Raw genomic sequence first — 25,367 nt, forward strand, 5'->3', positions numbered from 1 at the left:
AGTGAACACGCCTCCTAAAGTGGATAAATATGAAAACTCCAAAATCGCAGTGGTAAGTCACTAAGAGGTCAGAAAAATATCCCTGTTTGGGGGCTGTCAAAATAACAGCAAGCTGTCACCTTTATGAAAATCACATGATAAACTGCATGATCATTTCGACAGACGATACACCCCACACACACACACACCTAATATATACCCACACACACACACCTAATATGTAAAAATATATTAGGTAGTTTTGATCTTTGAAAGTAAGTTGAAGCAGGGCCATTGTGAGTTTGGCTGTGTTGGAATCCAATAATAATAATGATGAAAATGAGAATAAGTGGAGTCTCATAATAACCACAGTCCTTTAATGCAGTTGGCTGATTAAAAAGATGAACGATGACGAAGAGTTTTACGTGTTTAGGTGTATCAATCCGTCGTTATCAGGGTTCAGCTGTGTACTCGTTCAAGACAAGTATCAGGTATGGATAACGTATTTTTGACGAGTACGAGCACGATACGAGTAAAACTCAGCAAAATTTGTGCTTGTAAAATCTTCTTTCTTCACACTCAGTGATTGGTCAGTCACATACAGCGCCCAACCCTCCCTACAAAGATTGCAGCCAGAGTAGAGCTGTGGACTCGCTATTCTGCTCTCGCACACACACGCAGACATTGTCTGATCTCTGTGTTAGTGAATGCACTATAGCTCACGGTGCTGTCGGTGTTTTTTACCTGCTTGCTCTTAGTTTGACACTTCCACACTTCAGTTCAAATTAATAATTTACATATTGTGTATATATTTTAACTGTTACATAGTGTGTGTACACACACATGCTCTCCTTCTCTTTCCCTCTCACACAGTTACTCACTCATGCATGGTTTAAAAACCATGCATGGTTTAAAAAAAACATGTACCAATAGGATCCTGACTTCTCCTAAATGTGTGTATATTTTATTCTAACATTGTTTGATCATTAAAATTTCACAACACAAAAGATATCTCAGTGTTTCTACCTAGAACTCCCATAGGTAGTCATTCTGACTGCTCGGACATTTGTAAATCATTTGGATTATTGCTAAAATATCCGAGAATAAATTGGTGGAATAGGTAAAACCATCAGCATATTAAATTAAAAGTATAATGATTGTTTTATTTAATTGACACAACATAGCTTCTCTGCAATTACACATTCAAATTTGAAATTTGAAATAAAAACAAATGTATCTTGCTTCAAAATAGATTGATGTCATCATTAGATCTTAACAATGAAAACAACATCACACGAGGGGATGTTGCAGTCTCTGAATTGAAAAATTTTACCCTGACCTACTTTCATAGGCCAAACATAGTTAGATCAAAGCACCAGTTTTGATCTACGGTCTTACTCACACTGGCCTTCTCCCTCCAGCTTTCTATCTTATCCAGTTCTTGAGTGTACAAAATTTTTCTTTGACCTAGTTTTCTCAAGGTCATCATCTAATTTTCATCCCCTGTGCCGCCTGAGTAAAGTGCTTTTTGTTTCATCTTTCTATCTGCAACGGTTATTTGGCAGAATAAAAGACAAATAGACGGACGGACGGACGGACGGACGGATGGACGGACGAACACTGACAATTACGATACTGTACATCTTCGCTATGAAGCGGGATGTAATAAGCGGAAATCAAAGCAGATAAGACTCTGCAGACAAGATAATCACAATTGTCTGGAAAATGGATGGATGGATTTCCCAACTTCAGCTGGGATAGTCGCCGGTGTAAACCTGTGACTGGATTTGGAACAAATGAATGAATGAATATCACAGTGCACTGCGCACTTTAAAAACCTGATTATCAAATTGCCTTCAGAGAACATTTAGTTCTCTATATATGGATAATTTCATATAAAATATTTAAACTGATGCAGAGTTTTAAGCTATATCACTCATTACTAACTTCCTAACGGATAGTGTCGATTGGATTCGAGGCCTTGTTACACTTCCACAGTCCTGACAGTGACAAAATCTGAACTCCACATTGATGCACAAAAATGATACCATAGAAATCTAAAAGTACAGTACGTTCAAAACTCTTGTGGAGTTGCTGAGGCAGTGAGCTATGATGAGCAAATCACAGACCAAAACCACTAAGTACACTGAACTGGAACTGTGTGCGTGTGACTCCAGTATGGGAAGCATCGAAGCAGGAGCTCAGCCCAGGGCATCTTCTCAGTGTCCTTGTGGATATCGTTCATCCTTCTTTATCTTGCTCCCCTCTTTTTCCATCCTTTACATTTTGCCCCAAACTCCTGCCTGATCACCCAGCATGGAGAGATGAGCTGTCTGATCATATTCCTACAGTACAGTTTAGTGTAGACAGACAGAAAACTTTCAACACGTATGAAGACTTCTGTTGATTCAATCTGCCAGCTCCAGTGTTATTTTTTCTACTAAGTAATATAAGGATAAGGATTATAAGAACAGAAATTATCCAAATCTATTAACAGCTTCATTATGGAGCTGCGGTAAGCAACAGAAGAGGTCACTGAAATAAACTGGTGACCAAAAGGCTCCTTAAACTTTTGTTACTTAATGCCAATTTGCGTTCATTGCAAATTGCTATTGAGTAACAAAAAATGCCTTGTCATTTAGTGTCATATAACGTAAGGAGTACATCTTATCAGTGTGAGTGAGCCAGCAATCTATTAAGCTAATTAGCTGTTAGGATATCATAGACAGCTGCAAGAAAAATCCTGTTTTACACCCAGACGTGGTCTCCTGTTTAAAGCAAATTTGCTGTTTTATCAGGCACTGCATGGTAACAAGGATCAATATCATGTATAGAAAAAGGACATTGCTGTTAACACAAGCAATGAAAAAAATATCATTAAACAGTTGAAAGTCTATGCAACAACCGCTACCAGCAATGTTTGTGAGTGGTTGATGCTGGCAACAGTGAAGGACAGAGAGCTTTTTATGAAGGAACAGAAAGCCATCTAACTGAGTACTCAACTCAGGCTCCATTGTCATTTGACATCACAGAAGACGGCAATATGAAAACTTCTATTTAATGGTGAGGAAATAGATGGTGACCCACAATGACATTAGGTAGTATTTCCCCTTTGGGAAGAAACCATACCAATTAACTGCAAAATAAACTCAGACAAGTATTGTTTCTTCTTCAGAACAATGTCAGCATTTTCTGGTGTTGCACAATTCTAGTCGCACATTCAAGCATCAGTTTCCCAAAAAAACATTTTAGGAGCACTGAAAACATTAGTCTCATATTCTGGATCACTATCTAATACCAGCAGGAGAGTAGAGAGTGAAGTGAACACAATCAGAGGAGAGTCAAGCCAGCAAAAAGCTGAGGATAGATTTCAGAGTGAATTGTGACATTTTATATTAGTAGTTTAGAGCAGAAATAATGTCTGCAAAGTTTTCCATTATTGCTATCCTTACTTATCAGGAACACCACACATTCAACACAGATTTGTTGCAGTAGATTCAGCGACATTTCAAAGACCAAATTCCTAGTCCGCCATAATGGAATTTAGTGCTCATAACACTTTAGTCATTCGAGTGAAACTGAAATTGTCACTCAAGTTATTTGACACATCAACATTTGTCACATGCAGCACATACAACCCTGACCCTGATCAGCTTCGTGTGTAAACCTGCTGCAGGGGACAGATGAGGCCAATTTGTATGCTTGGAATCTAACAGCAGGAGCTGTCTCTCAAATAAATACAGACAGTCAGGCGAGACACACACACGCAGATCATATCAAGTTGTTCAGCATTTAACATGCATTATAAATGAACTGATCCTCCCAGGCAGACACTGAGATAAGAGCTGAAAAATGTATGCTAATTTAATCATTTTGGTCTTTGAGAGTGTGTGTGTGTGTGTGTGTGTGTGTGTGTGTGTGTGTGTGTGTGTGTGTGTGTGTGTGTGTGTGTGTGTGTGTGTGTGTGTGTGTGTGTGTGTGTGTGTGTGTGTGTGTGTGTGTGTGTGTGTGTGTGTGTGTGTGTGTGTGTGTGTCCTTCATGTTCAGTATGTGACTGTTCAAAGCATGCCTCACTGTTTTAGAATAATTTTAATGATCCTTTCTGTTATATTTTTGGCATCATTTGCATTCTGGACTTCATCCTCCTTTTTATTATTTTGCTAAAACACATTTTGCCAAAACGTTTTCTCACATTACAAATGAAGTTCAGTTTCATCCTAAAACTCTATGAAGGACACCACAATCGCACAGACGTTGTCACCCTTGTGCTTTTTCACTTAACACAGTGAGTGGGGATTCAGGGAAGCGATGATGCTGGACAGAGTGGTACAAATTACCTTTTGATGGCTTCACTACATGATCACTGGGTTGTTGTATTGGAGAAATGTTTGGCTGTGTAGAGATTTATGGACAATGTTTTTGGGTTGTACTGTTGTGTGGTTTAACGGTATTAGCATGTCCATATGGTACCTGTGACTTTAAGTTTAGGGTTATCAACTATTTCATATCTAAATTTTAAATTTTCCCACAGTGCACTGGCACTGTGCTCAGAATGTCTCCTGCAAGTCAGCTGGGATAGACTCCAGTGACCCCGTGACCTGCAATAAGTGGAACAAGCAGTATAAAATGACCAAATGTTGTAATATTAACCCTATGCCTTTTGAGCAATGCAGATTTGCAAACTTCAAAAACTATTTTCTAAAAAGTGATTTTGATTCATTATTACTCAGTCGTGACTGTTGTGTTGGTGTTTTCTTCCTTTAAAACAAGGAGTGTTCATAGAAAACTTGAGTTCACAGAGGAAATAATTGTAATCTACTGAACCAGGCAGAAAAACAAAAGAAACAAAATGCAAAGAAGGACAAATAGTCAACCAAAACAAAATGACAGGCATTAAGAAAACAGGGAACAAATTTTATGTGGCTGCAGAAAGACAGGAAACAGGTGGGGAAAAAAAGAAGGTGAAGGCCACGATGCATAGAAAAGACAGGAAGGACACAAAGATGGCAATAAAGGAGTGGAAGAATGGAGTGAAATGAAAATGACATGACATTCCACTACTCGTTTCCTGGGCTGAGTCATTTCTCCTCTAATTACACAGTAATTGAGCTGAGCTGAACATGATTATAATAAGATAATTAGCTTCATTTGTTTGAATTGAAAAGCCAATTAAAGAATAAGTAATCAGTGTTAGAAAGTTCATCAGATTATATCCGTATTACAGACGGCGAGGTCAGGGAGTTGAGGCTATCAAAAAAGTGTAATGCCAGTGACAGAAAACAAAACACAGGATAAAAGGATGTCTTTATTGAAAACTCAGCCGATACGTTAAAAGGGATTAGAGCCACTGAAGGAACAGCTTTCAGTTTTAGCGTCTTTGTCGGAAACTTGAAGCATGTAATCTGAGCGGATTGGTTTGACAGATGGTTTCAGTGAGATTCTGTTGGAGGCTGAAGTGTTGCATATCTGTCTCTGTGGATGAAGAACTGGTCCTATCAATATAAACAGCCTCCATTATAACAAAGGAATCTATTGCGAAAACATTATAAACCGCAGAGCCACCGAGGAGCCAGCAGCTCCACTGTCGAGCTGAGTTCAAGCAGCAGACTGGTGTGTATGTGCACATCCAACCCACAGCTGGATGATCCCGATTTAGCTTTAGTCTCTTGATGCAAGCAGAAATCATTTTTCCTATTGATCATTAACGAGTATCACTATGACTATAATAATTCATTCATAATTTGATACTCAAAAACATATTACAGTAAATGGAAGTTGATTTTCGTCTGCAAATGGAGTGTCAGCGTTTACAATAGCATTGCCCGCAAAATGCAAGAGATGGAAATGATCAGGGATTCCATTGTGCATCCTCCTGTATCTTACTGCAAAACATTTACCTGCTGCCTTGTGGTCACAAAGATTTCATTTCCAGAAAGGGAGTGCCTTTGTGTGTGTGTGTGTGTGTTTGCGTGTTTGCGTGTATGTGTGGCTTCCTTTACAATACATAACTATGTATTGCAATGATGATAAACAGAGATACAAAAATGCATTGGCCCGTTCTGTATTTCTTCGGTGACATTAACTGCCATGCCAAAAGTTTGATGGCAGAGAAAAAAAAAAAACTTTGATATGATTTCAAACGTTTCATATTGGGTTTCTACAGATGACTCTTACTCTGCATCACCTCTCTGTACACTCAAATCATATTTTAAAGTGTCTGGTGTGTTGCTCACAGAGCAATACACAACAAAGTCGAATCCAAAGTGACAGAAATGCGTCAGAGTGGCTTGGCAAAACCCACGCTATGGCTAGCGGGCACATGGGCTGATATGGTGAAAATTGGTGGACAGAGCCTGAAACTAAGTCTCATCTCAGAGGAAATATGAAGCATGTCTTCCCATTTTTAATCTATAAAAGGTCAACTTCAATTTTATCACTGGGGACGATCATTGCATCTGCCATTGCTGCAAAATGATTGTTTAGATAAAATTCACACGTGTGAAGGTCATATTTGCTGAGTGCATACCGCTTGACAGTTCAAAACTCAAAATGAACAATGGTGTACGGCTGACTTTAAATTAAAATAATTTATAGTTTTTAATAGCTCATCATCTCAATTTTTTTTAAAAAAGCAATGAATTTATAATAATATTAGGGAATGAAACAGTATTCCTTATCCATTAATTGAGTGATCATACGGAATAACTTTTTTACCAGCATCATGTGGTGTATGTGCATCTGTGTGTGTTTTAGTGTCCAGGGTCAAGTTTGTTCAGATAATTTGTGGTATCAAAGTGGAAATCAATTTTCAAATAAAAAAAAAAAAAAGAAAATATCTGAATCGCTCATTTAAGGATTTAACCTCAGCTATATTGTGCCATCTCTTTTCCACTGTTTAATTTATGTTTTGTTTTGGGGGTTTTTGTTTTTTTTTCACAAATACACATCAGATGAAATAGGTTAGGATTCATCCCAAATTTCCAAATTCCACCCATCAAGTAATCTGCGTTGAAGAACACACCATAGAGTGAACCATTTTGAAAGACATATAGTCAACATTGCCCAGATTTACTAACAGTTGCTCAGATTTATAATTGACAAAGCAGATGGGACATTAGGGTGACAATGACATCATTGTGTATTTCAAAAATATGCTGCCTAATATGACTTGAAGTCACTTACAGGTCTACAAAGACAAGCTAGCATCAATGCACTAAGCAGAATCACATTGACAAGTGATGATCTACATTATCTACATTTGGATGATAGTCAGAGAAGTTATTAGTGGTTGACAACAGCCTTGATCCACCAGGGCCGAGAGGGATTTAGATTGCCACCTCCACAAACCATGTATCAATTATAGGGAGTAAATTACAAGCATTCATAAGTCAGCCTGACTTGTGTTCATATCGGGAGTTCTGTGGAGGTATCACCAAGACACTGGAGTGTTTTGTTAGCTAAACTTACCTCATCTCATCCAACTTTATCTCATCAATACCCGTCCCCCATTCGGTGGAAATGTCAGCGTTTTATTCCATGGAACAGGAAGATGGCATCCCCGTTTTTAATACTGCCAAGTTCTGATTGGCCTGGTTACTGATGAAAGAGCAGCGGGGGAGTGAAATGCCTGCATATTTCCCTGCTGCATAGGGACACCCCATCAATGAATGACAATCAAATAAAAATCAGGGCTAAGTCTCAGTTATTACCACATCAGTTAACACACATACAGAATTGCTGATGAGCCGATATAAAGCTGACATGTGTGCTTTAATTTTTTCGTCTCAGCTTCTGAGGAGGCAATTCCCTCCATGTACTTCAAGTGGTAATGCTCACTTTTTATGGACATCCATTAAAAAGGGTCAAAAGTCAACAAGCCTTTTGTTTCCTGAATCTTTAACAGCCGTAGACAAACAGCATGACTCACTCATCAACATTAAATTCTAGCTAGAGTTATCAAATTGCTGTAAATGAGAGCCACAATAAAAAGATTAATTTATATTTAATGATAAAAAATAAATGCATCATCAAAATAAGATCATCAGTGGCATTTTCTCCTTCATTGCAATTATTTTATATTGCTTCCTGACTCCAGGGACCTTTTGGATTTTCAAGTTAATACACAAACACAATTACAGTTACATTAAAGAACATATTGACATGCTTGTCTCTATCTAATTATCACCTCATTTTACTTAGTGTTTACGCAAACTTCATCAGCGGCAGCATTTTCAACAACACAGCTGTCAGAATGTATGAGTGTCTCCATCCACACAGCCTTAATCATTGTCTCTGTCTTTATCAGCAACATCTTCATCACAACAGGCATTAATAGGCCTTAACTGTCTTTATTGTGAGTATTGCTGTGTTCATCTTAATCACCATGGGGATCTTCAGCTTTAACACACACATCGTAATCAGCATCAGCATCATTATCAATATCAGTTATGTCAATTATCTTCACAATCATTCGTCATCTTCATTTTGTGGACCAAAAATTGCTTTTATCACCATCATCTTGCATAATGTTCCCCTCTCAACATCATTGCTGTTTGTTCTGGTACAAAAACACATCCATTCTGTAACAGATTAGCATATTCGATATTTTAAAGGACTACAAGCCTCTTTGTCAGCTATCAGGAGGAAAATTAAAGCTGGACTCAACTCAGTGCTTCCCCCTGGCTTCATCTGAGTAGAAGAAAACTGGAGCCCATCAAAAGAGACAGGGAGACACATAAGGGGGGAAAAGGGAAATGAGAGATAGAGAGAATCTGTCTCGGAAGAGATGATAAGACAGGATGAGATGGCGAGGAAGCGGCTCTGTGGTGTGGCATCAAAGGCCAGCAGCCTCCTCTGAGAACAGAAATACAGCAGGCGGCAGCAGCTAGGATTTAAGCAGCATTTAGAAGGTCGATATACCTGGGTCATTAGCCGTGAGGATATTTCACCAAGAGACAGAAAAAAAAAAAAAAAATTAACAATCGAAAGAGGGTGTGTACGAACTGCACACGACTACACACACTTTGGGGCAACAGCAACAAATTTGCGAAAACGTCTGCAATCGATAAAGTCACAGAATGTAAACATGCTTCAGAGAGCGTCCTTACCTTCCTGCACTGCCTGGAAGGGGTTATTGGGCTCGATGAGTTTAATAGAGTGTGTGATCTTCTCGCTCTGCAGGATGTCGTCACTCAGACTGAGATCAGACACGGCAAGTTGGAACACCTCATCGTCCCGCACTGCGTTCTCCTCAAATATTGCACCTGAGCAGGTGGAAACAGAGAGGGGAAGCTGATCAGTAGGATACCTGGAGGTGCAGGTGGATATCCACAAACGTGACAGCAGGAGGCCCTGATTGCCAAAGGAGCTTTAAAATCAATTAATCAACCAGTAGTTACAGTTTCTGTCTTCTGTTCCTAGTGATGGTTTTGATCTGTCTGAACATGTGGCAAATTGTAATGTGCATTTTCCTATAAAATAGAATGACAACATATTCACTATTATTGCACAAATATGACAAAGCCATTAATTGAAAGAATAATTATTATTGCTAAATGTAATGCAGCAGCAACCTCACTGAAAGGTCATTGCTACCCTGAAATCCGCAAGACACACAAACTCAGATTTCTTATTATGATAGAATGTTAAAAAAGAAATGACCAATTTCAAATTCAGTCACAACTTCAAATAAAACTCCTTGTTGTTACAGCAAGATCATTGACAGTTTCCTCAGCCACATGTTTATTTAACACAATACATAAACAACTGAATATGATGAATAACAGTGTCTTTCTTTGGTTCAGTGGATAATACCTAATTATACTCCAAAGCCAAATTAATCAAGTGGCACAACATAAATCTTGAAGTGACATCACAATAAGAAATGCACATTTATATATGTATGCATTGCATATGTATTATTGGATTATTGTACATATCATGTTACCTTTCACAGTTTGTTAAAGGAGAGATGCACAATAAAAAAAACTGAATGCAGGTTTATTTACAACAAAGTTCAACAAAAAAATATAAAAATCACTTTTCGGGAAAAGGTAAAAGAAATCCAGGAGTGTACTCAGAACTGAAGATAATCTAATGCACATGAATAACATAACTTCAATTTAACTAGAGGAAACAGGTGATCAGCTTGAGACAGATACATGGGAATATTTTAGCAAAAGGAATATTTTAGTTCAGGACAAAAGGAGAAGCCGGCTCAAAAAGCACAGGTACAGACACAGGTGTGGGGAGGAGGCACAGGTGTAGAGGACAGGCTCTGCCCACAAGCTTGGCCCCGCCTCCTGCCACACTCCAGCACCGCAGAGCCATGACATAACCCTGAGTGTCCAAAATCTGCCTCTTAAGTAATAAAAGTACTAGTTAGCGTGTTCCTTGTCAAAGCAAAGCCCTTCTACATGTTTAATTAGTGCCTGTTCAGAAGTGAAATTAGACCATTTGATACTCTACAGACATTAAAACAGAAGCCATGAGCTGTTTCTAGGACATAGGCCACAAAATAAAAGCTTAATCAGCCTCAACAGTGAGTCATTAGAAATTCATATTAATGATTTAATGGGTTGTTTATAGGGATTTTCCAGTGCTATTATGTTATTCAGTGTAAATTCAGTCTATTCCATTAATTCTGCATATAGTATTAAAGTTTTCTATAATTGTATGAAATGTATAATATTAGTTAACGTTCTTTTAATGTTCATTTAGTGCTCAGTGACCTATTAAAACTTATTGTGGATGTCACGGGGCAGACCATGCCCTATATATGAGTGGTTAAGGACAATGTACGCACACACACACTATACAATTGGGCCCAGTATAACATGTCCACTCAGTATCATGCTAATGTTTGAATGCATTCAAGTTCTTTGGTTCAAAGTTACAACTTCACAAAATGATGCTTAGACTTGAAAGAGGGGTAAAACATTCAGTTTATTTGTTTGTCACCTGTGTCTCCTCTGCAGTACTGGCACTTCTGGTGGGCGGGCAAACAGAACAGCCTGTTCTGAACAGGCCCCTACCATCTAGTTTATATAGAGGGGTTCCTGCCGGAATGTGCCAAGTACTGTAGAGGAGGAGGGGGTTTTGACATGTAACAATGCTAAACTGATTTCTATACAATGTACTGTACATGCCATATTGATATGAAGTCATGCCCAAAGTAGTGTTTATGAGAGTAACCTATTTATTGTGGGTCTTTTCATTAAATGTAGTTTAAATTTGAGCTTGTAGATGAGCTGTTGGTAATTGGATCAGTAGTTGGTAGGCTCCTCTTACCTATAAAAGAGAGCTGGATGCCAGGCACTTGAGTTATGTCAGTATAGTACGCCCGTGTTTGATAGCTGCCAGGGCCCATATGAGGGCACAGCCTTTCGTGCAGTTTTTCTTTGTTTTGTTTTTTTTGCCTAAGTTTAGCCTTGATTCTCTTTTGTTCTTGGCCAACTTTATTTTCGCTGGAAATATTTTTTTTCCCATCACTTATACAGTACATGCTGCACCGGTTCTGGGAAAGAGGAAAATAAAAATCCTAAAAGTCAACTCTGTTTTTGAAAAGCCTAACCGTTCGTCCAACTTCACAGTGGACACTGGTCTCATAAATTGGGGTGCCTCCTTTGGGATCATAGATGCCGTTATTTTCAGAGATTGAAGACTGAAACTCGTTCCTTCAATTGTAGTTCTTCAAATTGATTTAAAGTTATATGGAAACCAGTTTAGAGAAGTACCTTCACCTCATGGTCACTACTTTTGCACTTGCTTAATTTTGATAAGTCATGCGGTTTGAGCAGCAAGTCAAATTTTTCGTGATTGGTCTGTAGTTAATGGAGAAGTTTATTTGGGGATGGAAATACAGGCAAATGGAATTGTATAATTAATTGATTCATTGATGATTAATGACTAATTGGTGAATGTTATTCTCCAATTTTGCTCAGACAATTCGTCCCGCTCGATTACGGAAACCTTCCTTATGAATGAGAATTCAATTTGCTAGACTGCTTGTGCACCTCAATGACAAATAAACTGTGGCCGGCACCAAAATCCTTGCCGCTGATTCCTTTGCAGGGCGGTGAGAGGGGTGCTGCCTGAGCTCTGGGCTTGATCAATCAATCATCCAGTCCACGAATGAATCTTGTTGCACCTGTCACAGGCACGGTGAGGCGATTGATGTGAGGTTTATATTTTTTCTCACAGCAGCCGACTGGGAAGCCTCAAACTTCAACCAGTTTAATTATTGATGACAGCTGAGGGAGGAGTGGGCTGACTCCGGTGCCTCTGTGCACTCAAGATCTAACTTTCATGAATTTCCTCAGTCTGTCTTCCACTGAGAAAGGCAACTAAATTAGTTTATCCAATTTACAAAAACACACATTTTCTCACTTCCCACCCATGGAATCTATCCATGCAGATAGTGTGGGTTTCATTTCTCAGGGTTTTGAGACATCTACCTCTGAGAGTTCTGCCTCCACCTCCACACAATATAGGTGATTGAAAATTGGATAGTGTGCTCAGAGGCACATGCTTTCTACTTTACAGTAAATGAAAGCGACAGGACACTGTCTCCATGTCTTCAATGCTGCATGCAGCACAAGAACAGGATTGTGCACATGAACCTCTATTTTATTGGGGTGAAAGCAGATATTGATACAGACGGATAGAGGCAGTTATAGAAAGTTTGTACTTTTATGATTGTCATGCCCTTCATAGGCATATTCAGCTCCTGTCCACACATGTAAACATCCTGAGGATGCTCAGGAACACTCTTCATTTCTGCATCTATATTTCAGTCCCATTTCAGCCAGCGCAGGTACATTCTTTTATGAGTTGTAAGATCAGTTTGTGGTATTAAATGGAATTAGCTTGTCGGTTTGTTAACTGAGTTTCTAATCTTTAATGGGGAAAAAAAAAAGAAAATGCTTCCTCCTACTTTCATAAAATTTGTCATCAGTTAGTAGCAGATTCACACTAGTAGAGAATTTTCTTACAAAACATGCACAGCTTTCAAATTAAATGCCTTCATCATAATGCACTCCAACATGATCCCCCTGCACCATCGAGTGGTTTTGGCCTCAAATCTTTCTGTTTTGACCCTTGTACAAATTAAAATACCTTCTTGAATGTGTGTATATGATGATGAGCATGTGTGAATATATCTGCAGGCAAATATGAAATACTAAGTGCCTGAATGTGCAAATGATGTTTCCAGTTTTATTTTATACATTTGTATTTTTTTTTCATAGGATATACAAATCTGCATATTGTCATAACAGCCTTCCAGGCACAACAAAGGCTTTAACTCAAAAATATGAAGTTTATATAAAAAATTCAACCTCTCTTCTCTATTACTAATTATTGAATATGATTACCATAAACCCATTGTGTTTTCAAAAATACTGCATGAGGACACTGTATTGGCATTGGGAAATCACACTCTATACAGAAAAGAAGCATGAATGGACATATTTTCATATAAATGACACTTTATTCAAACATTTATTTTCACTCATTTCACATTCTTGCAAACGCTTTAAGCCCTTGAGGTCAAATTATTGAATTTCAAGCTGACCTGAATTGTTAATAAATGCCACAGAAACAGACAAAAGCCAGTTGAAGTCGGAAAATAAATATGCAAGTCACAGTCTGTGGCCTTTAAGATACATTTTCAGAATTTTTTTAACCTACATGCATGGTGGGAAGATTACAACAGCCAGCGGTGAAAAGTATTGTGTTTGTAACTGGTGCAAAAACAATGTATTAGCTTGACCTCCTCGTCTCTCTGGCAGGAAATCAACCCATGTTCTGCAGCTTTGAGAGTCGAACTTCTGCCAGGGTGTAAAAGCGGAAAATGCAGGTAGTTTATTTGGGGATTTAGTGGCTTCTCTGATCGGGGACCATAAACTCTGGCTTGTTGCTGGACCTGTTAATCTCACAAAAGCTTCATGGAAGTAATGACTCCTACTGGGTGACAACAGACTCGATCTTTATTGTGAGAACATGCTGCTACCTGAAAATGTGGGATATAATAAAGGATTATTTTTCCTTGTAATCGAATAATATTTTATCTTAAATGAAAGAAAATCAAGTAGATTTGGTTTAGAATACACTTTCCCTAAATTCAAGTGTGCGTTCTGAATTTTAAGGTTTTTTTGTTGAACAGATTTTCTGTATTTGCTCACATTTATATTCAGTAAAGCTCACAGTAAGTGTTTTCATATTGAAACTGTGCTCTGGGGAAAACAATGAAAACGGTAGATATTGTTTTGTATGGGTTATGTGTGAAAACCTGGGTAAGAGTTACTACTATTGATTTTTTTTTTTGCCATTGTCTTCTTCTGTGTAAAATGCATACAGATATCTCAACACAGAAACAATTTAAATCACGCTTCTATAGGATATTTCCATAATGGATGCTGATTTATCCATACTTTACAAAAGCTTTGTATAACATTTAGTTTTATTTGATTACTACTGATCATGTTAAATCACAAATTAGGGTACACCACACTTGATCCCATAATAGACACATCCTTACTGATACATGTTAGGCAAATAAGAAGCACAACAAAACTCTTAAAAGTTTATACACTGCAATATTATTTGTTCTTTGCTTGGACAAGTTAGAGAAATGTGTGAAGAACCTCTACTGCGATTTCCTCACTAAACTTGCCCAATTTTTAATAGGGTAACAATTGACGGAAGTCTGACGGGGTAGCACCAGGCCTGAAAGCCAGTCCAAAGGTTCTCACTAACCTTGATGATGCCACGTGTTATTGCTCTGATGAAACAGCCAATCATTTACTGTATGTGATTTGTTTGCATGATGAAAAAAATCAAGAAAACACTTGCATCGTGGGAGATGTCGACTTTGGTCTAAAAACAACTACTTCTAATGAAATTATGACTGAAGTCATTAAGTCAACCACTGTCGATGTAAGTGTATGGGACTCATGTTTTGGCATAGGTTGTGTAAATTTTATTTTGTAAATTTTTTTCTTTTTGTTAGAAAATACATTCAATACTATTAGATGCTCTGTCTTCGCACCTAAAACACCAGCATAATGGCAGCTCTTGTTCCTCAGCTCTGATTTTAGTCAAACACAGATGAGATTTGCTGACATAAGAATACATTTTTTCAGAACCTTATCCTGGATGATTTACATTTTTGACAGGCTACAATGATGATAAATTTGCTGTTCTGTATCGAAGATGGATTCTCATCCCAGTTGTGTACGGTGGGAAAAAAAAAATCAAACAAAGACAGTGTCAGTTATCTTCATTACAGAGTATACAAAAAGTTCCCTTGATGAGTGCTGCTGAAGAATCTGACAAAGATGATATTTTGGAGTAGACATTTAATACAGGACAAATTTGACTGATCACCAGGAACCTTTTAGTCAATAGATTTTCCCTCATACAGTCACTGTGGTGCCCGTATTCCTCTTTTCATCAAACTCATACAGCAAAATCCATCATTTATCTTTCAAGCAAAAGGCATAAAGCAAATCACTGGAAGGTAAAACCAGGCAAGGAATAAAATGTGTTGAGCAAATTCTTGGAGTCGAATGATATAAAGGAACATAAATTATTTTTTCTCCTTTGTTTAACTTTACCCTAGCACTGAAGAAGCTTCCTTTCAGAGAGGCGCTGACCTGGAAACCAGACGTGAATACTAATGGATGAAAATTAGTTCATTCATATAGTCAAGACACGGATAGGTTCATATTACAGAAAACTTTGTCTAATACTAAAGTTCCAGGCCATTATTAGCCTATTATCTCACTGTTATATTGTTATTCATGCAGATGTTATGGACACCCATCAGCCCCCACCACCACCATTCTCTGAACTTTATAGGAGTCCTATCTTATTGTGGCTCATAGACGATCCCTTTCAATCAAAATCAAACCAACCAATCATGAAGATTCGATGGAAGGCATGGATCAGGGGGAGAATACAGGCATCATGAGTGCTAGGTGGATGTCTGTAATATTGTTCAGCTTTGGTGACAGGTTATTGAGTTAATTTCTAGTTCACAGTTTATCTACATGTAGCGCCCATTCCTACTGATAGGGCTGTGAAAAGAATAGTTAATTTTTAATATTCGCATTATACTGCATTTATTAAGCCTAGACTGAGGGACTTATTTCCTTCAGATACATCATCTGCAATAAATAAAGAAATAAATACATTTATACGTACATACATACATATATGCATGAATACATACATACATACATTCATTCATTCATTTATTTTCTTCCGCTGTTACCGCCACAGCGGGTCACGGGGAGCTGGAACCTATCCAAGCTGTCATAGGGCGTGAGGCAGGGGACACTCTAGGCACGACGTCAGTGTGCCGCGGACATACATACATAATTTTATTAATAAACCAAAAGCAATAGTTAACTGATAACAATTGAACATTTAAAATCTAAGTATACATCTTCAAGCGTTGAAAATAAAAAACAATCCAAATTTTGTATCAATATAATAAATCAAAACTCAATTAATGTGTGTTTAATGTGATTATTAATTCATTCATTCAATTTCGCAACCGCTTCATCCGCTGTCTATGCAAATAGCTAATCAGGAATTTATATACATTCTTAAACATTATTAATTGTTAATGAGTTTAATAATAAATGTTGCTATAAATATTACCGGTATGTTAATCTATTAGTAAAACATATGTTGTCCCGTTAACCTATAGCATGAAAAAGCATTTTAAAAAGGTCTTATTAAGGCCTCATTATCAATGATCAATGAGTAATATTTAAATATTAACCAATTCTTTGGCTAAATATAAAGACAAAAACTCTGTGGTTCCAGAAGATATTGTGATTTAGGTTTAGACTTATCCCCATTAAGATAAGACTGAAATACAGAAGCTGGTCTCTACCAAACAGTCAGATAGATTGTGAAAAATTAGATTTCATAGGCACTCTGTGTTCAAACACACTAAATTATTGTGATCCAGAGCCAGAAATGATTTAAATAACAAGAAATAAATAATGCGAAGCTTTAAAATTCTGCAAAATGAAAGAGCCAACAGCAAGATTTATTACATCGAGAGTCTAAAAGCAGTGCCAGGAACGTGGTGGGTACAGCAGAGCTATTATCATAATTAAACATCCAAATAAGTGATGTTACAGCCCTGTGACCTGCTGCAAAACAATGAGGAAAAGAACAAATCACCACCACAGCAACTTGATTATTTATGTATTGTGTCCATATGAACACAAAATATGTTTCCAAACTGTCAAGCATCATCAGTCGTGCAGAGCAAGACATAGATTGAATGCTGCAGAAACAAAGCACAGGAACCTACTGGAGGCTGAACTCCATTCTTAACATTTTTATTTAGCTGCCCCAAAGGCTTTGCACATGGTGTTCCTATCGGACAGCCAATAATCACAAGATGATAGAAATTAAATGCATATTTCAAGATGATTTGGCCACTTTGGCACATACAACCAACAATTATGAGCAATGCTCGTTCTACAGTGGAAGCAGTGTAATGTGATAGACATAAGACCCATCAAGCCACTGCAGCTGCTAGACTGTGAAACAGTAGCATCGTACAATATCTGAAAGACAAAATCTAACTTGAGTCTAGCTGAAAACTTTAAAATAGGCCAAAAGCAAAAGGTCCTACAACACAATTATGATAACCTTTTGTAAACTGCATTTGTACTGTACAGTACTTTAGCAGGATGTTAAACTCTACACAAATCCCCATTTTCCCATGTGAAATGAATCGGTAATTAGGCCATGCTTATAATTCAAAAGCTCCAGATGGCAAGCATGAAGGCACATCTTGGCTTAAGTTTGCAACTTACAAAATTCACTAAGGTACTTCTCCAGTCCAACTAGCGAATGTAGGAATGTAGCAGTAGATTGCATAAATTTGATTTGGATGAAAAAAGAAATAAAAGCAACTGAACACAAAAATTAGAATCTATTAGACATGACAAACTCTGTACTAAATTGACTGAGATGAAATGAATCCACAAAGCATCAATACACATGAGAGACATAGACACCCGTGTCTGGTTATTTCATTACTTTTGTTTATATCCAACTTATTTGGCTGAAGATGAAGTCTAAAAATTTTAATAATTTGAATGACTCAATTTGTTGGTTGAATGTCAGAGAACTCGGATAATCAAGATATTAAATGGAAATTCAGCATCTAGTTTAATTTTTTCCTTAAATTGAGGCAGGAGGGATCGCAAACAGATATTTTGCAATTTTGACCAATTGGTTCTTTAGCCCCACTTAAACAGTGTAAGGCTACTTGGGATGGTCAGGTTTGGTTTGGCCAACAACAAATTTAGATGTAAACTAAATATATATATATATATGTTTCCTAAAGTAAGGTTTTTAGAGACTTCATTCTGACATGAACATCAGTCATGATTGTCTTTTTTTTTTGCCTTGAATAAATCCATTTTAAAGATATTCAGCATCAGCATAAACCACAGTCTTGGCAGCTTCGCTATAAAGAGAGCAGTATCACCAGCATCTTTCGGAAGCTGATATTAGTCAAATCAGTTTCCCCTTCTAAGCCTCTTCCTGCATGTGCCCACACAGTCTTCATATTGCCTGTTTGGGAATCTTAAGGACACAAAAAGTCATTCGCAGATAATGAGTGAATGGCCTTGTAAGGTCAGACTTTCCACTACATGTTGTGTTTATTCAATCCAACAAATGAGGAAGCTGCATTACGCTACAGCATCTGTAGTGTGTGTGTGTGTGTGTGTGTGTGTGTGTGTGCACGCGTGCGTGCGTGTGTGCAGTAAATGGCATAGCTAAGCCATCATTAAGACAGTGCAGGAAGCCTTTTGCGTTGTTCCCTAACAGGGTAAGTTCATCTTATTTAGTGGTGGAGCCAGAAAAGACCACAGCTGTTCATTTACTTTGCCAGACCCCAAAAGATTGGATTCCTGCAGTTTCAACTTGCCTTTACTACACCCAGCCACTGATAGCCGCTGCACCACTGCTGTAAATCATCTCCTGTCAGCTGCCTGGCTCATGGGATTGGGTAATCGCTCCTCCTCAGGCTCCTTATGAAAAGTGTCTTGTTATCTGCTTGACCTTAGGGGCACTCAGAGAATCTTGAGACCTGGAAAACTGCTCAAAGGGGACAGAAACAGCTATAAACCAAGTTCAATATCAGATCCTCAAGGCTGATACCAACAATGTTCATAGTGTGGACACCAAGACCTCTCACGTTTGCACTTTAAAAATGATAAATGTCTTGCTTTTGGTTGGACTGTAAAATTCTTCTCTGAATTTAGATTTATAAATACTCTCCATAGTAGAGGTTATTCAAAGCTGCAATTTATTACAATTGAGCTGGATGAAATATGAAAGTCCAGAAACCACAGAGAATTTTCACAGTTTAGCAAGTTTGGCATTCTTCAGCTTTTTATTTTTAATCATACATTTACCTTCTAGTTCCATCCAAGCAATCTCAACCAAACTTGTTTTCTGCAACAGTTATGTCAGTTTGATGAACCTTATCCAACTTCAACCACAAAACAGCTGACAAAGTTAGTGAGCAATGCAGACCATCTGGTACCTGAAGAGCTAGGGGTAATGGAGACCAAAACCAAAGATACAAATAGACATAAATATGATTTTTTTTTAGTTTAGTGGTAACTCACTACTCCTGAATCTGGGCTCTGTCAAATTTGTTAAGTTGTAATCAAAGTAACAAAAGAAAAAACAACAACAAATGATTAAACCAATTCCTTCTATTTTCAACCACACACAATTTCCCAGTTTATCCAATGGTATTGGATCAAGGCTTTGTGTAGAGTCAAGCTCTTCCACACTAAACTTGGAAAATAAATCTGCCTGCACTCATGTTGCTCTTTTTCTGCAAAGAGAGCCGCTCTTGTTATTCCCATGAGACCACATATCATACACAGAGTGGACCTAACCAATAGCTTGAAATCTGAGATTTGATTAAGGCCATAATTAATTGTTTCCTTCTTTTTTCTGCTCCAGGTTCTGATCTTCAATCAGACAAACTGCCACGTCTCATCCACTAGCTTCTTCCAGTCTTAACCAATCCCTGTAGCAGCTGTTATCTCTGATTTGTACACATTCAACCAAAGAACAGTAGGGGTGGGACTAATTAGTGAAACCAGCTGCTGGTAGAGATTGATGAGATGGAAACCTGCACATTCTTCAACCTCCACAGTGGAGGGGGTTCCAGTACTGATGCATGAAAATGAAGCAAATAGGTTTGACGTTCAAGCAGGTCAGCTGAAGGTCCAAGCTCCACATTTTCCTCTGCATCAGCTCTTTGGTTGATCAGACTCCCCCACCATGCCTGCCACTGATCCATTACAAGGAAAAGAAAAGAGGAAGGGACAAACAAGCCAGGATATGTCAACAATGATAAAGCCATACGGCTGGATGAGACAGATGCTCGGGCAAGGGTTTCGGGGCTGAGGTTGGAACACTGTCACATCTGATCGGGCATCTTGTGGCACTGCCAAGTCAGTCAGAGTCAGACTGTCAGCTTGTTCAGGGAAATATCGGAGGTTCTAAAAGCAGCTACAATAGATCACATTATGTTCATCAAAAGCAGTTTATGCCACAGAACCTTCTTTTTGCATTTGTTTTGGAAATGTATTACTTAAATAAAGATCGTGAAAATAAAAAGTAGTTATAAGATCAGTATTCTCATCATTAATTTATTCATTCATTCATTCATCTTATCTGCTTCTTCTGCTTTCATGGGTCACAGGGGTTGCTGGAGCCTATCCCAGTGGACATGGGCGAGAGATGGGGAACAATCTGAGCACAACACTAGTGCACCGCAGAGCCACATGAAAGACAAACAATCAGTCACGCACACACTCACACCTACAGTCAATTTGAAATGATCACTTTCAAATGTACATGTCAATGGAGGTGGGAGGAAGCTGGAGAACCCGGAGAGAACCCACACAGACATGGGGAATACATATGAACTCTGCAAAGAAAGAACTTGAACCCAGAGCCTTCTAGCTGAGAGTTGACATCGATACCCACTGCGCCACCATGCTGACCTATTACTATTATAATTTTTATTATTACAAAATGTAGAAGTCAGAAAAGTTAGTTGGTTCTTTAAACAATATGCTGTAAATGGAAAAAGTAAAGAAGAAAAAGGTCATTAGCATTGGGAGCCCATTTGCTGCGATTAAAAATGCCCCTTTTTCTTAAAGAGGTCTTTTTCCAGTGGGACCTATACTGGGAGTCAGGCCTTTTCAAAGGGGAATATCTTACAGGTCACAAGAAATAATATAAAAAAAGAAAATACAACTACTATAAATGTATAGAAAGGCACTTTGTGGTTTCACTACAATAATAGTAGATTAGGACTAAACCAGTCAGATTGTAATGAACATGTATTTGTGTCACTTTAGGAGTCACAAGTTCAAGCAGATGATAAACATGTTTAGTCAAGCAGCCTCTGAGAAGCAGCTGGTGCTTAATTAATATTCTACAAACAAATTGGTGCTCTGCCAAAAAAAAAGAGAATCATCAGGTCTATCATAAATTTTAAAAAGAAAAATGTGTCACTTGTAGGCGTCAAAGAGTTTAAAAATAAAAAAAAACATAAGTATTAAGACAGTCAGAAACAATCCCCCAATTCTGAGAAACATTTGGAAAAAAGAGAAAGGATGAATTGCTGTTGAAACACTAATACACATTTGATCTGCATAGATTTCAGCAGCCAGCACCTGACTGTGAGCTTTCCTGCTGCTGCATCGCTGGAGTGAGTTAACACATCTCTAAATTACTGAGATTTGTAACACGAAAACCAGCAGGGGATCCACCACCTGACCAGGATAGTCACATGTACCTGTTTGTGTTTCAGTCCAGCAATAACAAGCCCCTCCTTGTTCTGTGCACATTTCAGTCAATTTTAATTGTTTGTTTGGAAGCAAGATGATTGATTTCTCTCAGGGACTAATGTTTAGAGACATAGGTTGACAGTGACAAAATGTGTTTTCAAGGTGCAAGGAAGTGGACACAAAATTTGTGCTGGAACAGAAAAACTAAAGCACCAACATGCATCAAGATGCACATATGAAAGTGTAAGACATGATAAAACATTGAAATTATTTACATAGATTAAATTAATTGATTATTCATTGATAATTATGACTTTCTCTTCTAAAGCACAGACATAAAACCTAAAAATACCAGCGTGGCTTCATGGCGGTGTCTGGTCAGGTCTCACAATTTATTGTCACGTCAATTGTACATTATGGACATGATTCTGTGATTAGACAGCTGTTATTCATGGCACGAATAACCAAAAGCTGCAGTATTCAGACTATCCAACTCATTTTTTGGTGCTGAAGTCAAAAATACAATCACATATCAGCAGTTTGTCATTATCACATTTTGTGGTCAGTGAATTATTAATCAAATTGCATCTTCTCATGATGGGCATGCAACCTTTTTGAAGCAATCTGTGACTGTCTCTTTTGAAAAATTGTCTATTTTGGGAAACGTATTCCTATAAACTGAATGGCTCCCCCTCCTCTATCCTGCTCTTGTCTTTCTCCTCCCCCTTCTATCACTTTCCCTCTCCTGACTGAACCGCACAGGGCACCACAATGCTGCTGCTGGCTGACGCTGATTCTCTGAACTGGTGCAGTGATCAGAAATAATAAAACGTTTGGATCAATAAAGTTTTTCATACAATGTTACTCTACACCAATTGGATATAACCTTACTACGAATCAGACCCTCTTAGTTGAATTAGTGGAACTTTTACAGAGTTGATATCAAAAAGTATGATTTTGTGTATTCAATCTGCTCGTCTCTGGTATTTCTGGATTTAAATTTGCATCAACTTCCCTCCATTCCTTCCATCTTCTTGAAAACGAAACAATAGCAATCGTACTTTAATAAAAACAAAGCAACTTGACTGAAATAAAATTGTGAAAAATAGACTAGCAGGAAGCGATGCAACTGTAGTCGGCTGCCTTTTTGGATACCAGCGTTATTCTAGAGCCCAAACAGTCGGCGTTTGTCCCCTTTGTCATCTCTTCCCCTGGCAAGCTCGATTAACATTTCTCTCACGTCCAATTCAAAGTTCAGCCTTATAGATGAGGGGAGGAGAGGGGGGGGAGAGAGAGAGAGAGAGAGAGAGAGAGAGAGAGAGAGAGAGAGAGAGAGAGAGAGAGAGAGAGAGAGAAGGCAGGAGGGGGGATGAGAGGATAGATGGATAAAACGAAACCCTCCAAACGCACACATTGGGACAGTTCCTCCTGCGAGCCTCGAGTATTCCTTTGCTTATGACTGTGAATTTGCGTCGACATGAGCTCTCCCTGCTTTGGGAGGAGAAGTGGATAGATGGATGGCGTGGCGCAACACTTTGCGGACACTTCTACCAAGCTGCGGTGCGTGAAGCTGCGCCTGGTTGCAGCACCACTCATTCCCTATCCTGGCACGCATCGAAACGATAATCAGGTGTGAGGTCGGATCCTCTTTGCCAGTGAGGGGATGATATTTGTAAATGAGCTCATGCACGGAATATTCAAATCCTGTTATAAGTCAACTTGAACACTAACCAGTCAATACATACGAAACCAGTCATAAACCTGCTTTTTCTGCTCAGTATTAAACCGTGAATGTAGCCACCAGCCTGCCTCTCTCTTCAGCCAGAGCCCTGCATAAAGCCAGAAAAAGAAGCTCTAGTTGATGTCTTACCAATGTGAATGATGGAGTCGGCGCTCACTGTGTTGCATTGCAATATCCACAAGGAATGAAATAACAATGTCAGCATTTCCATTTCCAGTTAGAGCCAAAAAGGCACATCCGCGGATCCACCTCGTTGATTTCTGTTTCCTCCAGCGGTGAGGAAATCCAAAACGGTGCGTAAAACCGGCAGCAGCAACAGCAGCAGCAAGTAACTGATTAAATCACCATTGAATAGTATTTAAAAAAAAATCCCGAGGACCAAACTGTTGGTCAGAGTCGAGATGAAGAAGACTTGTAGAATAATAAAAGAAATATATGCTTTCCAGGGCTCCAGACAGAAACACACCCGGTAAATGAGGGGACGAAAGAAGACACCGGGGGTTTGGTTTCAGAGGTTGAGATTCGCCAGACGAGCAGCTGTGACTCTCTACCTCCGAGTCTGAGACATAACACACTGCAAACTGCGGAGGAGGAGGAGGAGGAGGAGGAGGAGGGACGCTCTCCCTTTCTCTGTGTCTCTCTCTCACTCTCTCTCACTCTCTATTCTTTCCCACCCACGTGACTGCAGAGCCTCTATCTACGGCACTGGAAGCCCGATCGGAGAAAAGAGAGGCGAGGGATGAAGATGGAGAGAGATGAAGGGGATGGATGGAGCCGGCGCGCACCGCAGAGAAGACTGGGTGAGACGCACGGCTACTCGTGTCCCGGCACCCGCTTTACTCGGTAAGTTCTAGAGGACGAAACGGATTGGATATGAAGTCGGTGGTGCCGGCAGTAAACATGCAACAGCCCGACTTCAGGTTTGACGCTTTGAGCGCGATCTCACATCCAACTGAAGTTCGCTTATTCACAGCCAACAAGAGGACCCTCCACCGCTGCATAGCCGCGCAGTAAAAGAATATGTTGCATGAGCTGGTTTCACTTTCAGGTTGCGAATATCTCATCACTGCGTTCGTGTTTGTGACTTCTGTATCCGTGCGTAAAATCAAGACAATGTTGGGGGGTTTTTGCCTCGTTCTTTTCTGTTTTCAAAGAGAAAGGCGAAGCTGAAGACGCGGTAGTTCTACATCAGATGAACTGACCACCCACGGGTGATTATGTTGATGAGTTCCGGAAGAATACCGGGTCATGTATGACAACCGCGTGAAGAGGGGGCATGTCCCCCTGGCAGCCCCAGGAGAGTTTGTGTATGACGCGCTGCGCACGAATAGGAGATTCCGACTACAGGAGCAGGTTCCACTTTTTTAATGGTTCTGTTTCGGGTCCACTAATGAATACAGCTCTGACATGCGTAAAATGTTCAGCTGGTTTGTTGCCTTGATACCGGATGAGTAGGGGCTTTGCCGTCACGGCGTTCGTAAAAAAAAAAAAATCTTCTCAACGCTGTATGTAGGATTTCCAAGAATCGTGTGACGGGTCAGAAAGCCAGAGTAGGGAATAGCGAGTCGCACTAGAGGTGGATTTAGTGAAGGAATAAATGACAGTAAAGGGGAGTCGGACTCCCCAGCTCTAGGGAAGAGCCGATCCGATGAGCCTCGGACACGCTGATGTCACAGCGGAGAGAAAGAGGGAGATTAGTTCACGACAGCGTGCAGCCAGGGGAGTTTTCAACAAGTCAGCAGCGGCATCTGTCACAACGTGCTGCCTTCAGGGGTTCCGTT

The 25,367-nt window shown here is 39.1% G+C and overlaps 1 protein-coding gene across 1 annotated transcript in view; it reads right to left on the minus strand.

Moving 5' to 3' along the window:
* The window catches only part of grid1b (glutamate receptor, ionotropic, delta 1b), a 394,199-nt gene extending 370,402 nt beyond the window's left edge, over positions 1–23,797 (minus strand). The window contains exons 1-2 of the mRNA XM_068305743.1: positions 23,716–23,797; positions 9,087–9,242 (exon numbers count right to left, since the gene is read on the minus strand). Of these exons, the coding sequence (XP_068161844.1) occupies positions 9,087–9,242; positions 23,716–23,797 (238 nt within the window). The remainder of the gene's footprint in view (positions 1–9,086; positions 9,243–23,715) is intronic.
* Between the last annotated feature and the right edge of the window lie 1,570 nt (positions 23,798–25,367).

This window comes from Antennarius striatus, chromosome 21 (genome assembly GCF_040054535.1).
Source record: "Antennarius striatus isolate MH-2024 chromosome 21, ASM4005453v1, whole genome shotgun sequence".
NCBI classification, from domain to species: domain Eukaryota; kingdom Metazoa; phylum Chordata; class Actinopteri; order Lophiiformes; family Antennariidae; genus Antennarius; species Antennarius striatus.